Source organism: Anopheles stephensi, chromosome 3 (assembly GCF_013141755.1).
Source record: "Anopheles stephensi strain Indian chromosome 3, UCI_ANSTEP_V1.0, whole genome shotgun sequence".
Lineage (NCBI taxonomy): Eukaryota > Metazoa > Arthropoda > Insecta > Diptera > Culicidae > Anopheles > Anopheles stephensi.
In genome coordinates, this window is record NC_050203.1 from 4,458,465 (window position 1) to 4,476,208 (window position 17,744).

Below are 17,744 nucleotides of genomic sequence, written 5' to 3' on the forward strand. Positions count from 1 at the left end.
TCACACGCAACACGGCACACACACACGCTCACACACACGCACGTATCCCACGCTTTGGTGGTTGATGGAATGGAAAAAGGAGTTAAATCCTCAAAAACCACACTTACAATCATAAAAGAAAGCGTGTGTGTATGTGACTGTGCACTCTCGTGCGTCGATGCAGCTTGGGGAAAGCGAAGGAAAATAAATGCCATCTTCAGCAGAGTCCATTGAAGGAACCGGGTTTGCTTAGCTTAGATGAAGTTCAGATGAAGCAAATACGAAGAAAGGAAATAAAAAGCGAGTCTTAAAATCACCATAATATTCACCACACACAAACGCACGACCATTGCACGCGAGGCGAAAGTTTCACACTCGTACGAGAATCGTAAAACAGTGCGAAACCATGCACAGGCTACAGGCGCGTATCCTGGTCACGGCACCACTGCAAGACAAAAGCGGAGACCCCCCCATACGGAAGGAGGATCTCGCTCTCTTTACCGGGCTTTTTTCAATGGTTCTTCTTTTCTTCTCGGTGCCGTCAGCAAAGAGAAAACTTTTGCTCCATACGAGCAAACTTTGCTTAACACAATGCATTTTTCCCTGTTCCCGTGTTCCACGCCTTGTCCCCCACACACTTGACGTGGGGTGGAATAATGAACAGCGAACAGCTTCTGTTTGAACGGGAGCAACGCTGGCTTTTCGCTTCAGCCTGACACGGTGTGCTTCAACGAATGCACCCATATTCTTCAGCTTAATGCAGGCCACGCCTGTGGATGCGTATGTGTGTTACCCTCCCGGTAGTTACCGAAAGGGAACTTTGTTAATTGAATAAGAGTAGTTGCGTCTTACGGATCCCGGTGCTCCGACAGATCCCTCGGTTGGCTTGCTGTTTCAGCTAGGCTTGATTGTAGCTGATTATGTTTGCCATAGAATGGAGCGTACTGCATACCTGCTATCATTACATCTCCAGGGCCAGGACCAGCAACCTAACAGGATACGAAACCTGACAGGAGGACAGAAATAGCGTACGGCAACGATCCGATCTCGCACCATTTTGTAAGCCCGCTGTGTTTGCTGTACACCGAACCGATGGCCGCGCTGCCACGTGCGTACCTAAAGGCGCAAGATGGCAGCCAGAGCCAGCGGTGGCATTAGCGTCGTGGTGTGTAATTTGATTTATGGTTTCAATTAAGTGATATCGGAAGGATTAGACATTTATCGCTCGAATGGCAAGACGCGGCTACCGCCCGGTGTGCGAGCGTGTGTAGCCGTTGCCTTTCGGTGAAGATTGTGCTCGAAATTAATTATGAGGTTAGGCGTGATGCTGGGCGGCTTAGGATATCAGCGAAAATATTGCACAATGTCACAAGGCTTTCTTTGTGGGGATAAGCTATAGGCTTCAGCGTTTCGAGGACTGGCTCGTTTGTATTTAATTTGAGTTTAGCATTGAACTTGCTCCAGCTCCACGCTTCTAAATGGCTAATGAGAATTCGATTTCGCTTTTCTATTTCACAAACAGAGACACAACTAATTTCCGAAGAAACCATCACCACTATGTCGACCGTACCAGCTGTCACTCATTTACTCAATTTCCAACAAAAATCGAGCCATTTTAGAGCCATTTGGCCCCCTTAGGCGTAGGACGCACGTGCGCTCTCGTAGCCCCGACATTCGCAAGTCGCTTTGATGGGGATGTAGAAGGAAAAAAACCTCACTTCCTTTTACGCTAAATTCAATTACATTCTGGACACTGCCGACTACCTTGGGACATCTCCAAGCGCCATTTCATCCCAGGCACCCTCAAACACAATAAAAGCCAAAGCTGAAATCCATCAAACTGCCTCGCGCATCAAACGCGACATTCCCACCCCGCACGGCCCCAGCTGAGCGCGCCGGAATGATGAGACAAAGCAAAGCTAAGAAACGTTTCACCAGAAGACGACCCGAGACTTTGATCTGTCAGCTTCTGTCGTCCAGCCCCGGGGGAAGGGGTTGGGGAAGTAAATTGAACGCCAAAAGGCCCCCCGGTTATCGCTGGAAATTAGACGTGCTCGTCCGTGACGCGGGAAAGCCGGGGCAATGTTCGCAACGCGAAGGTAAAAGACATTAGCCGCAGCTAGGAACGCTCGGGCCTCGAACGCTTTGCTCCTTCATTACGTCAAAGCCAACAAGACAGGTGCTGGCCGGTGCTTCAAACTTTTAACCCACTTACCTTGAAGCCTTTGTACCATTCCTTGATTGTGGACTCATCGTACCGGGTGTGCGATTTGAGAAAGTCCATGTCCTCCTTGGACAGGCGGTCTTTACTACCTAAGCAGCCCATGTCCTGTGGAAATGAGAGAGGAAAGGCGGAAGGAAATGAGGTTAGAAATTCATTCGGCTTAGAAAGAGCTTTTCGACGATCGAAAAACAAGGCAAATATGAAACAAAATCAACAAATTGAAATAGAAATAATTGCACGATGAAGCGTCGAAGAAGCATTATTGAGCGGTTTAAGTTAAAATAAGAAGCACGACTTTTAGAACTAATAATAAGCAGCTATTTTCACCATAGCTTAAGGCACCAATTCGAAAGCAGAATTTTAAACAAAGCGTTGCTTTTCCAAATTTAATGCCAGTTCTTCTTCGCATAATTAAAACATAACATCCACAAAGCGTTAAAAGTTGACCGAAAGCAACGAAACCATGCAAACATGCTGAACGAAAACACGGCAAAGAACAACAGGTCCAACAAGTCGCGGAAGATCCTTCTAGACCGTGCCGCCACAAGACTTCATCATGCGCAGCGCCGTTTTGCAAAGCGTGTTTTTCGGTTTTCCCACCTTCACGCAAAGCAATGTATCATCGTCCTCGCGTGTGAACGGATTGGTGTACGGATCGCCGACCGTCGGATCGGTCAACGCTTCACCAACGAGGACGAAAAGGATCACACCGAGCAGTGGCGTACGCAGCAACCGTCTCCACGATCGTTCACGAGCGGCACGTGGTGTGTCGTGCGTGTTCGCTACTCGGGGGAGATTCATATTGGCCGCCCCCACGGATGGTGTGTGAAGTAGTGTGCGTCTGTGAGTGATGTGATGTTGTTTGGTGATGGTGTACAGGCACGTAGCACGCACGCAGTTTGGGGTTTGTGCGAGGAAAGGAAGTGTTAGTCGGCTAGTGTGCTAGTGTGCTAAGCGAAACCAAAGCTCATCTCACTGCAAGTGGACAAGAAATAGAAAGACGAAAGAGAAGGAGAAGAAGAAATGTGGTGTAAAAATGTGGAAGGAAATGTGATCCAGAGTAGGGTAAGATAGTGGGAAAGTGTTTGAAAAGTGTGATAAACGATGAAGAAATAGGATGAATAAAGGCTGAGGTAACCAAGAAGATAAAGAAGAATCCCTTTCTCCAGTCCAATATCAAATCGTCTCTAAACCATATTGAACAGTATTCGACTCTAACTGACACACAGTTAACCTAGGTATTTGTCCATCAACCGACGGATTGATTTCCTTCAGCTGGCACTGTCATTGAAGCGCAACAATATAATGGGGACCCGTTTACATCGTGCCCAAACCCGATACGCTTTCAGAGTGTCAATAGGAATGAGGCTCGTTTTCTTCTTCCTCAAGGATACATTACATCGCCGACGAGAGAAAGAAAGCCGACGGTCGGAACCCAGAAAACCCATCATTCTGGAACAACGACAGCTCTGCCGTACCTAATCCGATTACGCTCCGAGTATGCTCCGCTGTTCGATCAATTCTATTTCGATCAACAAACATTCTGGCTAGTGTGAGAAACGAAGATAAACGCATGCCACCTTATTGGGAAGAAAATAAAAGAATGGAGCACATTCGTTTCTTAGAACCTTTTATTGGTACTGCATGTTCGGATAGGGACAGTGATCTGCTCAAAAACAATGAGGGTGGCCCCCATATTTTCAGAAAGGAAGAAAAAGAGAAAAAAATACATGAAACTCGTTTGCAATACCTTCCAAAAACACACACAATAAACCATCCGATGGAAGTAATCTCGTCTCACACGTTTTGCAAGGGACATTATTTTTGTTTTACTTGGAGCTGTGTTTTCTCAGCAATGAGATTCTTCCTGTGCGAGACGTGTGATCGTATCATGTCCCCCATTTGCAACAATCGCATAAAAGTTCTATTTTTAACATCTACTTCTTCCAATCAAGACGTTTTATTTGCGGACGAAAGATTGCTGCAGTGTAAGCAGAAGGAGCGTTCCTACCGAGAACTAGAGTGAGACTGCAATAGAGCACGCAATCGCAAATAAATATTCCAAACGTATTTTGTTTAAATTTAGTAAAAATTGCTCTCGAATAATTGCTTCATAACACCACGCAAATGTCACCAATTTAAGCTAACCGAACACAATCAAAGCTAACTAACCCATCGATCCGATTGCCGCCGCGCAAATCAATTAGAGTTGCATCAACGAGTGTACATCCCGAATCCGGCTGGGCTACACTTCACGGTGGTTTTGGTTTTCGGTTTCGATGCGCACTAATAATCTCTGCCCGACCAAATACACTCATTTTGTCTACCTGATGCATCCACTTAAGTGGTAGCCTTTGGTGGATTAAATGAATTACCAGCAACAGCAAACGGCCACCACGTTCAGCCAATGCTTTGAGGTTATTTATAACGAAAAAAAAACGCATCGTATAACAACAGCGGTAAACTTGGCGAACAGAAAAAAATGACAATCTAGAGGGGATTACGACAGTAGTGCGACTCACACAAAAGCACCTCTACATGGCACATAAAATTTGCATTTCCAGCAATCTGTCACGCTGTGTGCCACAATCACTGGAAATCACCCAAACTGGCTGACAAAGCTACTACTGCTACTGCTGGTGGTGGTGTTGTTAGAAGAACTCCACTCTCCATTCTGGAATACAGCTAGATCCACCTTTTCTAAAGCGCTCTAATCACCTCCCGGTGTCTCTAGTGTCTCCAAAACTAGACCAAACAACGATTGCCAAATGGAATATGTTTTGAATGGTAAATCGAAACGAAACCCCCCAACAAGCGCCGGGTGCATTCGGTGCAAGCTCCTAACCGCGCTCTAACTACTCGACTGTGAGTGTGGTTTTCCAATAGTCAATCGACCGCCCTGGCGGAAGGGGCCAAAACCACCTCAGCAGCAGCTCCGGGACCGGTCAGAGAACTGTTGCAAAATTGAAAAACGATTTCCCGTCAATCCGTCTCACTCGACCAACACTACCTCCACCTCTCGACAGCCGAAAACCCTTGGCAATCAGAAGCACCGAAAGGTCCACACACACTTCTTTTCCACCGCACGGGGCAGGATAATCGTTGCTGGTGCTGGGTACCGTACTGTTGGACCAGAGCTGGTTTTGGTCAACCCATTTGGGATTTTCGTAACGTAACAGAGCGCAAACGCACGCACACCGAGCTCTACCAAATTGCAATCGTGCACCCGAGGACTACTGGGGGAGTCGGAGTATGGGCAGCATGGCATTGAAGCAGGCCCGGGTGGGATTAAATGCACCCGACAGTCCCTGTTTGCAACGGACCCTCGACAGGTCCACTTCAATACGAACGAATTAGAACGAGGCAACTGAGAAACGGGGGAAAAGTGTGGACTTTGGGTTTCGTTTGCAGCTAGTAACCTCCATTTACCAGTGTCCCATCCAGCCCAGCTGGTCGTGTTGTTGGTGGTAGTGGATGCACGATTTTCATTTATCAATCCATCCAGCAAGAATCAGCAGTTTGATGAGTCGATCGAACAAGCAGCGAACGATGTACACGTTGTTCGATGCGCTGATGTAGATAAAAATTCAATTTACTCTCATCAATAAACAAAACTAAATGAACATCAATCCCATACCCGGTTCCCTCCGAAACGGTTCGTTTGCAATAAAAGCACTATTTTTGTTATGAATACAAGCAATCAAAGAGGAAGTGCAGATTTAAAGCTCAAACACCGCACGACAAGGCTGACAAAATATTGACCTTATCAACAATGCGCTTTTGACGGTACGGTGACTTATTTGCTTTACATGCCAAAACAACACGTGAGCGACTGGGCGCCTCCATTTAGTTTGCAATCATGTGTTTTAAATATTAATCCTTTTCGCTATCCGAGAAAACGATGCTTCGTGATTGTAAGCATAAAATATATGAATTACGAGAGAAAAACAAAGCACAAGTACATGTTTTTCCCCAATGAATTGCTAAATTTGTTAACACCAATTTTGAAACCGACCAGGCGTCTCCATTTTATTCCTGCGAAGAATTTGTTTCTAATTAATAAATTTCACGTGCTGGCAAAGCAGAGAACAATAAATTAAATCCGGTTCCATTTTTTTTTCTTAAATGACATTCAAAATGCTACCGCAAGCACAATACGGTGTACAACCAACAATACGGGAAAAACGTCATCCTCCGCTACAAACACCTCCGAGTGGCACAACAACAAAGAGCCAAATTGAAAATTAAATTAAGCAATGCTGCCTACCAACCCCTCACCTGTCTACTGACCACAACGAAAACTTGTTTCCCGAATGCTATATGACGAGGAAAAAAAACTTTTCGCTTTCACACGGTTCCCCTGATAACGGCCATAAATGTTTTCCAATTAGCTGTTCTGTAGTGTTGCGTATGGAGAGATTGTATTTTTCTTCACGTCGAAACATTGCGGTAAGCACAATTGTCCCCGTCGTACACAACTCGACACCATACGAGGTGATTAATGTGTGTGAATTCTATCATTGAAGCGGAGAAACATTTGGCTAGCAGGCATTTTCCTTTCCCAATTTTTTCGGTAGTACAACAAAAGCGAACTTTTTTCATTTAAAAGAACAACGCTTATGAATATGATCAATCGACGGTTTGTGCTTGATTAAATTTGAATTTTGTTTGTTCACTCTTTAACCGTTAAAGTTTCTGTATTTGAATAAAAATTTAACACTGCTCATGTGCACACAATGAAAGCTCCGTACGCCTTCGATGGCCAAGATGATAACCTTTCATCGTTCCTTCGTCAATGCTAAATACGTACACAACGAAGTACCACATCATTAGCATAGTGAATAAATAATCCATGCAAATTTCGGTCACAAATGAAACATCCATCTTGATTATCGCACACTCTCCGGAGGGAATGAGAGCGATAGAGAGAGAGGGTAAGGATCGAAAAGGAGTTCGTTGCTGTTTCGTCACAAATAATTTTCCCATTCTGTTTTTCACCAACTCCCAACCTTCCCACACCCCCGCTCCCCTTTCACACCACAGGATCATCCAAACAATTTTCACCATTTGCAATGGGAACCACCCGTCCATTTCATCCAATCACGTCACGACGTCGAGAAAGTAATCCTTTGCTCTGGGTCAGAGGACTCGAGGGAAATGGTCATCTTCGCACCAGAGTTCACCAGTCACCTCCGATGACCCCCTCCCTAAACCCATGTCCCACTGGAATATGTAAGCTCAGGCATGATTGGAGCCTGGGTTAAGGCGAAGGACAAACCGAAACATAAATAACCAAAGCCAATGGAGCGTCCCAATAAAGTGAGTTTTCCTGTGGTTTCTCGCAGCTTCGAGGTAAGACAAAATGCTCGACAAAGCAGTCTTGTCTAGTCGGACGTCAGTGTACCCAACCCTACTGAGGCGACGTCGTGTTGGTTGGTTTCGCAACGGGACCAGTGGTTTCGGGGTTTTGTGCCCAGTTTATGGTTCCTTGTAGGACGTTTTTCCCATTTTTATTTCCTGCCTTTTGTTTTGCTACATTTCCCTGTGCACCGAGCGGCGAGTGTCAATGATTGTACGTGAGCTGAAATAAACATGTTGCTCGAAAGCCCTTGACTGAACGTTCGCTCTCGCCCGCGATGAAGATATTGGCAACAAGGACCCATCGCTTTGATATTTTTTGTTTCAACCACTCAACCCGATAAGCATTGGAGATTAAAACAGAGCTCCGAGGGAGAAGACTTCACAGACTGTGTAAAGGAAGGGAAGGAGTAGAAGCGGATTTGAATCCTTCTCGTGACAATTCACATCAGCGTTCGATATTTAACGTACATCTGGCTATTAACAGAGCAACATACCTTTGACAGGAAGAAATAGTGCCGAAATAGTAAGGGACTTCGAGGATGTAAATAAAAATTATAAATTGAAGGAAATTATACCATAAGGTTGTTGTAGCTATTTTATAGATAATCCAAGTTTTCTATACCAATAACTACACACTCAGCCTTGCCAAGGTTTTGGGAGAGCTCTCTTATCTTTCAACCTCAGAAAACCCAATGTAACGGCCTTTGTGGAGGTGGATCAAATAATTCATACCAACTATTTTCGGGGATATTTTTGCGACAGCATTGACATGGGTCTATCCCTCCGGTGTGCAAAAAATACCTTCAACATACCTGTACGGCCTATCCTAAACCTTCCAAACTGCATGGAAACATGGAGTTTTTGTACCTAAAACCATTCTCACATCAATTTACAACGGGTGGCTTATTTGCATGCCCTGTTCATCTGTTCTTTTCCAATAAAACAAACAACCCGATGAAACCATTAACCGTACTTTATCCCTTTTTGCTGCTCGTCGCAGTAAAACATCAGCGAAACGTGCAACATTAGCATTATTATCTTGATAATGAAATTAAACCCCCTTCACTTTTTGCAGCAGAATAAGCTTGTTTGGGTTTGGAGATATTAATCCGTGGTAATTTAAACTACTGTAATGGAAATGGCAACTAGCTTATCTTTAATCGTAATTTTTACACTTAAAACTAAAATGAATTGATACATACTGCTTCAAACAATGAATACACTAAGCGGTTTATGCTCGATTGTTACCGACTATCATACTTATCGCTGATAAAATTTCATACGACACTCCTTCCGATCGCAAATTGCTTTCAAATAATGTTACAGTCGTTGTGCACAAAATGTCGTGGAAACCAAATTTTCCCCCGGTACCTTTCGTATCCCTATGCTATAACCTCATTTTTGTCCATCGAAGCGAATCACATTCGGCCCGTTGCAAAGGAAAATGTGCTGATAACTATCTCGCCCAAAAAAGTAGCAGACTCCGATAAAGGTACCGCCGCGCTAACCCTTTCAACGAAAATCCGTTGCATCCGTTGCTGGTCGAGCAGCCGGACGGACCGCGGTACCGAGCAGTGTTCGGCGCACTGCATCTGGCAAACATCGATCGACGGTTAGATTCAATTTGAAGCAATTTGGCGAAGAGTTTCATGGTGCATGAAAAAAGCAAACATTCTTCTCGAATTGACTCCAAACATCCCGACCAGCCCCCCCTGTCGGTGCCTGGTTTGTGTATCATCGGTATACTTTTATCCAGTTACCGTACAATTGTAACGATATCAGCACCAAACCATCTCCCATCCACCGAGCATTGGAACGAAGCAGGTGGACTTGTTTTCTCTAGCTCTATCGCTCGCTTGCCTGCAGCTGTCTTTTTCTATGCATTTTCCCCGCTCCATTTCCATGTCGGTCAAAGGATTGAACATTTCGATGCCTGTAGTTTTGGTAGCCCTTGTTTTTTGTGGGATATTCATTTTTTCCAACCTCCCAGCGCGCATCTGTTTATGTTTTGCCCATTTTCCAATAACGTTAGCAAACATTCCGCAACATGAAACACGGCATCGAACGTGTGTTTCTGTGTGTGTGTGTGTGTGTGCGAGCGAGTGTTTGTTTGGCAAACGAAAGGTTAAACAAATAGAACCGAGCATAAACAGGTTCGTTATGTCTTTGAAAAAATAAAGTAACGCAAGAGAAGAAAAAACATTGCACAGAACACAAACATAAATGGGAAAATCAAAGGTCAAACCAGTACAGTACACATGACATCGTTATCGGGAACATTACTGCATTCGAATGTCACGTCGGGCGGAGTGTTTTCAATAACTCGGAATGGTCACCTGCAATTACGATTGATTTATTTTTTATCGTTTTGAGTTCAATTTAAAAACAACAATTTCCAGCACCTTTAGCAATGTTTTCAATTTTAATAACTTTCTAATTGAATTTAATATCCCCCGAAAAAAACGATGCGCCCAACGTAAACAGAAACCCCTAATTGCTTAACCTCCAGAAAGCATGTTTCTCGCCGAGATACAATTTACATTTTCGGTGATACGAACACCGGCCGATCGAACAAACAACTCATCTTCATTACTCTGCGATGCGGTTGTGGTCATTTACCAACGCACCGTCATTGTGTGCCAGGCGTACAACCATCTTCAAATGAAACCGAACACCACATCGACCCCCCCGAAGATACGGTCTCCGTCTTGGGGCGTAAAATACGCTACAGTTCTTGGAGAAATGGTTGCCCGCCCGCTTGAAACCGAATTCTTGCCTTTCAACGGCTGCAGCCAGACGCTGATGATGGATCGACAACCGTTCGTCATCACACTCTCGCTGCAGACAAACACTTTGGCACCGGGCCAAACGCAACGCAACGCCAAGTGTTTGGAAAGCCACATTTTACACTACGATTGATGGTTTATATTTGTTGTTTCACTCTTAACGCCATCCCTCATTGAAATGTTGTTGTGATAGTAAATAGATGGGGGGCTAACGAATTGGTATGCAAATGCCCTACGACGATACACTTGAATCCCATCATAATTAGGTTTGAGCGTAAATTGAGCTACTTTGTCATGCGAATTGCATACCTTTAGGCAACATCTTCCCAGTGATGAATTTACCACTCTAACAGCTCGTTTGTACTTTTTTGGCTACTCTTTTCGAACACCATCCGACCCCAAAATGCTTCAAAATTCCAGCCAAAAACTTTACAAAGGATCTCTTCAACCAGCTCGCTGTTTACCATTTTACATGGTTGCCGGTGGTTTCAAATAACGCCACTTCTTCCAAACGGCCACTTCAAACGAGCAGTAAACTAAGCGCTCTAAACATAAACATTTGCCGACCTAGCTTGCTTACCCGGCAAAGATTGTGCGGCGGCTGCGGTTGCATCCTGCATCTTGTGGAGTTGGAGTTGATGGGTTCAAAAGTACATACAATAAGCAAAAACTTGACAAGCAAAATTTTGCACCAAAATACAAGAGGATATGCATTCTTGGTCCTCTCTCAAAGTAAGTAAGCATTCCACGACAAACATTAAGTTAACTGGACCGCTTTTCTCACAATTTCCCGTGAGGAAACCGAGAATGATAATTGCACTATCGTTCTACCACCGCTCACAGCATAATTTGGCTAAACGATGGTAGAATGCCGAGTCTAATTTTCGGACAACCGCCAGTGCTAATTAGCGAGAGCCCGAAAAGAGGTGAACAAGAACCGGATATGAGCGCAAGACGGTGGTCCAAAGTATGGTCTCCTTCTGGTCGGCTAGTTAGAAGTGGCGGGCAGAAGCACACTTCTAGAACCCCGTACCACCAAGGTTCATTTAGTGTTGCTACGTTTAAATGTGTTCCTTCGCCCTTGTAACGGGCACATGCGAATCGTTCTGTAAGTGTTACTCTCCTGCTGTAAGTTGACCTACTCCGCCGACTACGCCGCCGCTGGTGACATAAAGTCCGTTTGGTGCAGGTGCAAAAGAACTACACCATTAATCGTGCGGTGCAACTACCAGACGCCATTTAAAATTAATTATCTACCAGTACTGCTACTGGTACCCGTCGGTGCACCCACCGAACAGGCAGTAGCTCGCAGCTAGCAGGAACACATCGATAACAAGCTCAAGGTTTAGATGGCCGATGGCTAAAAAACAGTGTGTCCCACAACGCTGGTTGATGGTGCTATAAACACTCACCCCCAACACACACACACACGTGCGCGCTTAGAAAGTGCCTCTGGGTTCGAGAGCTTATTTACGGGTTTCGTGTGCACTAGGCGATGATGACGATGATGGACTCGCTTGGAAAAAGGACCCTGCTGCTGCTAGTCGTATACCTATCCGGGGACACATCCGAGGACTTGTGTGTGATGTGGGTTTGAGCCCACAATTCCTTTCACTGGATGGGCGCGCGCATACACACACATACGTTTTGTGTGTTTTTGAGACTGTGTCCCCTCCTCTAACTAGGTCCGCCGGTGTCGTGTCAAACAACTCAGGAAACAACTTTATTCAGCAACCCGGATCCCGAGCAACGCATGCCATTGGAAGAGTATTCGTTGCACAGAGGGAAAAGAAAAAAAAACCTCTCCATCCTTTCGGGCAGCCAGCCAGGTAGTAAACCGGCTGCCGACAGGTGGAAGTTAATTTCAGCGGCAAAGGGAAAGTTCGTACTTCGCACCTTTCGCTTCAACGTTCTGCCTGTTGCTTCGGGGCACGGGAAGGAAGCTTAAGGACTCCGACGGATGGTCCGTATGCAGTTTTACACGATGTCATAACATCAGCTATAATCGACAGCAGAATTTATCGATTTTCTTCCCCCCCCCCCCCCCCCCCCCCCCCCGGTTTTTTTGGAGCGGGGACCGAAAACTTTGTCATCCGAGAGGTGGGCTTGTGGTGCTCCGGGTGTATTGGAGATAGGATTATCCTTATCACACTGGACCGACCGGGATGTCAGAAGATCAATCGTGCTGTTTGACTTACATTGGATTTTAACGTTTTGGAAAATTAATACGAACATTCTACACAGAGGATTATCTCTTTCATAAGGTTTTTAATTCTGGAGGAACACATAAGTGAAAAACGAGGAAAACTCAACCAAAGTAATGAGAAAAAATATTTTGCGTGCGACATTATGATGTCTAAATTTTGCGGAGAATGTCCACCCGAAATTGATCCGTTCAACCCTTAAAAGCGAGGAAAAAAATACAATTTCCATGCAAAACTGCCAACTGTTCGGGTAAGGGATATATTTTTATTTCAGCTCAACTTCAAACAAACAAAACAAAAACAAAACAACGACGAGTTTCTCTTTACCACCCACGTCGGGGTTTTATAATCCCTCGAGTCGGCGAGAGAGTAATTGAATCAGAACCGTTTAATACCGCAAATCCTGCATCCACAGTGCGAGGATGGCCCCAGCAGGGGCAAACGATCCTTAGACCCGTACGTGTCCTGCGCGTACCCCTCTGTGCAGGATCCGAAAGCCCCAAATCTTCTTTGTTCACGCTTCGCCGGCACATTCACGAGGGAGGGGGTTTTGTTTGCAAATGGCGCTTGTCAAGTGATTCATTATGCGCTTCGAAATGAGTGATACACACTTGACAGTGAGTGAAAATTTCAAATGTTGAATACTATTTTCCATTGCTTTGATATTGTAGCTGAAAACTCGGGTGTGATTTAACAATTCCCAAAACATTCACACGAAAACTGTTGCAAGTGGAAAGGATTTTTCCAACACGCCTTGCTTCCGGACAAGTTTAGCTCATTATCGAGGGATTCCGAGTTCGAAACCCTATTTGAACCGAATTCTCGGAAGCTTTTTTTTTGGTTACAAAGGACACAACAAAATCTCCCCAAACCACCGAATATTCGCGAATATTTTTCAAGTTCACAAAAACTTTTAACTTCACCGCGACAAACATTGGCCAAAAACGGGGCAACAACAGCAATGGCCCGCAGGCAAACGGGGTTTTAACGTTGTTCGTTAAAAAGTGAGAAAAAGTTGTTAATTACATAACAACAACAACAATAAAAGTGAGCAAGTTGAGAAAAACAGGAGTACAAGGAGGGTGAAGAAAAAAAAACCTTACACGAGGTGTTCTACACAACACCCGACACACGCAGCTGCGTTCTTGGGGAGGGAAAAAAGCCATTTTTCCGTTCTTTTTTTATGCGAACGAAAACAAATTATACTAATGAGATTTTTTGTTCAGTTATTGTGTTGTTCTTTTTCGTTCTCTGTAAACTAGAATGTACTGGAAGAGACTAGGTTTTTGCAATTAGGAGAGGGAGAGAGAGGGTGAAAAGTGAAAAAATGAAACACCTCATGAAAAATTAAATGTACTCAATTCTACGAGCACACGAGGTAAGTGGATCCTTCGAGGAAGAACAATGGATTATTAGATAAAAAAAGGAGTACAACAAGCATTTTTACAAGCATTCATATGAGAGTAAGAAAAACAGTCCGAAATACATGAAAAGCTGCAATTACCGATTTGTTGTGCTTTCCGACGGAAATAGGAAATGGATCGCTCCAAAGAACACTTTCAAGTGTGACGCTGCAACACACACACACACACACACGCTGCTCTATCTACTAGCGTTGGAAAAATGTCCAACAACAGTCACACTGTTCACTCGAAACCAGCGGCTTTTCCTTATCTGTTTTATAATCAACACTTATTCACTTGTCGAGAACTGCGCTGTAATTGAAGTAAAGCATATCACCCACATTTACAATTACAATTTTTAAACATTGACAATCGATTGCAACGTCACCGATTCACTGTTTGTGATCGTTAAGCACCTCGGGTTTTCCCAAAAAACAAAAACTGTTTTCCACTTAGTTTTGCCGCTTCACAGGTGCCACTAGAATTTATTTTTGCACCTTGTACCATTTTTTATTCGGTCACCACCGTACACAATTTATTGTATCGTAGCCGAACGCGACACACATTCGGCTTGGTCCATACACATAACCGCAAACATAAAAAAAACACAGGAAACGGACACAGACATAATTTTCAAAATGAAACGAACCAGGACATAGAGAAGAAAAAAACAATGGAAAAATGTACTGCAGTTTGGCAAATTGTTTCGGGGTTTCTTTTTCACTGCTAATTCTTGCCGCTCTCTCTTGCTGCTACTGTACCTACTGTACCCACGTGGACCTATAGTAAGTAATGTGTCCTTTCACCGACGACGGTGTGACCCGAATAGAGTGTGTCGTGTCGCCGATATGGCGACCAAAATAGATTAAAACGCGTGTTCCTTCCTTCCCCCTCCCTGATCCGAGATCACCAGGCCCGGTTAGCCATTTTCGGTTACCGGGCCCGTACATGAACCTTATGAACTTTGGCTGGACTCTTGGCAAAGTCTGCTCGATCGTGACCTCAGCCGGGTCGGCACCGGAACGTAAGAAAAGTTCCCGCTTTCCCGCTCTTAGTACCGAAACCAACGGGCGGGCAAGGCACGTTCCAGCCGTACGCTTCTTGGTTCGCATTCAGAATCATGGCCCCACCGCTACACACTATTCCAGCTCCGGTTCGAGTGATTCGTGTGTATACAAAAGCGAGAACAAAATATTTATCCGCAGAGCAATAGAACACACAAACACGCCACACCACGGCTCCAAAGCCAGTCCTGCAACGAGATTCTTTCGAGCATCTCTCTTTATCCCTGCGTCCATTTTTAGTAGCCAACAAGCACCAAAAAAAATCAAGCACCGCCATTGGAACTCCTTATGTTTGTGGCATCGGTTACAGTTTGATGAAGGGAACGGACAGAATAACTGCAGAGGACAACTCACAACAACGGGCCAGAGCTTTATGTTTGGCTTTTCCTTCTGTCCTGTCGTCATATTCCGCAACAACTGTGCCAACAGCCTGGGAACGGGGAACTTGCGAGAGAAGAGGCAGGACAAATTGAATTTCGCAAGACGCAGCAGATAACGATTGTCGATTAAGAAGCAGACCACACCATACACTGTACGGGTTTCGGGTTCGGCTATCGGCACCAAGGAAGCCTTATAGCATTAGCTCGATTGTATTGAGCTTCTCAGGAGCGATTGAGTTAGCTGTGTGCTGGCCAGATAAAAAGAATCTGCAGGACCAAAGAAGAGGAAATGCTTTCTCTATGGCGTACAATGTCTCCACAAGCTTCCGGATGCGATAAGAATGAATCCTTTCACTGGCAGCTTCTGGAAGGGGGGGGGGGACAGCAGTTTTGAGCTGTTGAAAAACGTTCCAAACGTGCCCGCTTATATTGTTGGCCATTATAAATCCCTGCCGATGTGGCGCCATTTTAACGATTAACTTGCCGATTGTTTCTGTTGCTTAGAAAAGCGGTACAATGGTAAAAAGCATGATTACGTACTGAAAGGATTCGCTCTCGCTTTGAGCAGCCCAATTCACGAGAAGCCGTTTTCATGGATGAAGAGTATAAATAGAATTAAGAATACCTTTTCCATCCACCCAGGACTTAAGGCAAGAGCCTAAACGAACGTAATCGAGCGCAGCGCAAGGGTAGGTTTTTCGGGATAAATCACACCCCACCCAAGCCAACCGACCCGACCACCACCCATCTTCTGGCACAGGTACTGCAGACTTTGGAGCAACCACCCTATTATGCAACCACCATCCAAATACACTCGCTCTTTAGCTTCACACAAAAAGGGAATTCTACGACGCGGAAGAATGTATGTGGAGATTGAAAAGAACCACGCTACAAAGGACGTAGAGGACCTCCGCATCTTCTGCTGCTCCCGAGAAGCCCCAAGCTTCTGGCGCAATAAATCGTCTCCACCGTCGTCGTCGTCGTCTGGGACGTGCGATTGAGGAGCGTTCCTTTGCCGACTTTCGAGTCCTGCCCCGGATAAACACACATCCACAACAAAAAAGTGGGCGAAACCGAACGGGTACCGCCATTAGTGCAGCACACAATGTGTCACCCGGTGAGTACTCTGGTCGGTCGGTCGGTCGGTTGACTTCGAACCTCGGCCTGTGGCTTGGGTGTATGCAAATAATGCCCGAAACACTTCACCAACGTCTGTCTCCGTGCAGGAAGAGCCCTGATGATGGTCCAGCCGGCTTTCATCATCATTCTTCGACGACCACCGCGACGACGACGACGACGACGGCGACAACACCTTATGTGTACGAGGGCACGTGCGAATAGTGGGACGCCATCTTGTCACACCAGCTCTGCTAAACACGAACCGGAGCATGAAAAACGTGTGCGAACACCAGCAGACCAGTGTATGGACACCTGTAAATGGTGCCAGTCTTGCCTTGTCGTTGGTCGCTCCCGCCACCAAAGAATGCTGACGAAGCATTAATGCAAATTTCTGATCGTACTTCCCGCTCTCACACACACACACCTTTCAAAACAACCCAAAGTGCTTTTTCTGTCTATTGTTACCGTCAAAGGAATGTCTTCCACGCGCGTTACGGGATTTAATTTCTTCTCTTATAACCTCCAGAGACACGGAAAAAGAAGGCACCGTTTCCTGAGGCGTCACGCGTTAATATCAGTCCGAAGAGGCAAGCGCAAGCAGGCGTGAAGATATCCCCATCGGGGACGAATGTCGAAATTGGAATAATGTGTACTGCTGCGAGACATTTGTCACGGGCCTCGAACAATACGCGTGCCATGTCGATTCCCGACGCGTCCCTACTCGCTCGAGATGATTTTATGTGCCTTTGTATTCACCGAATCGGTGGTGGAAAACACCTGCAAAATATCGATCAGATTTCCACGCGCGCGATGATGTGTTGAATTTTTGATTCGCTTCTTCGGTGGCCGATACCCGCCATGGCCATGGTGCCGGCAGCATAAGCTTTCCGTAGCGTAACATCCGGTGTCAAACGGTTTTGGGTCGCGCGTAGCATTTTACTTGTATCGATTTGGGAATCGGGAAAATCTCCTCCCGAAAACCTCTGCCTGTGTGTGTTCTGGGAGATGAAGAAGCATACAGAGCGTTTTCACCGATCGACACAGCGACCATTGTTGCATGGGAGGAATTATTTATGGGCGAGATTCGGCAAGATGCGAACGTGATACGATTGAAGGTGCGGTGGCGTATTTCGCTGTGAAGTGGCCGCATATTGAGGCATGATACATAAACAAATACTTCATACCATACGGTTGGTTTTGAATTCATTTTTTACACCAATATTT

At 45.3% G+C, this 17,744-nt stretch overlaps 2 protein-coding genes across 17 annotated transcripts in view; both read right to left on the bottom strand.

Annotated features, from left to right (window-relative positions):
* Positions 1-17,744, bottom strand: part of LOC118510213 (neurocalcin homolog) — a 108,311-nt gene that overhangs the window by 52,302 nt on the left and 38,265 nt on the right. The gene's annotated exons all lie outside the window — the stretch shown is intronic.
* Positions 1-17,744, bottom strand: part of LOC118510211 (neuronal calcium sensor 2) — an 88,787-nt gene that overhangs the window by 35,165 nt on the left and 35,878 nt on the right. For 7 of the 13 annotated variants that reach the window (XM_036051756.1, XM_036051760.1, XM_036051758.1 and 4 more), the window contains one exon: positions 2,195-2,308. In XM_036051756.1, the coding sequence (XP_035907649.1) occupies positions 2,195-2,305 (111 nt within the window). In that variant the 5' untranslated portion in view covers positions 2,306-2,308. Of the gene's footprint in view, positions 1-2,194; positions 2,309-2,803; positions 3,174-14,058; positions 14,270-17,744 lie in introns of those variants that run through there. The other 6 variants (XM_036051765.1, XM_036051761.1, XM_036051762.1 and 3 more) reach the window with 3 other exon arrangements.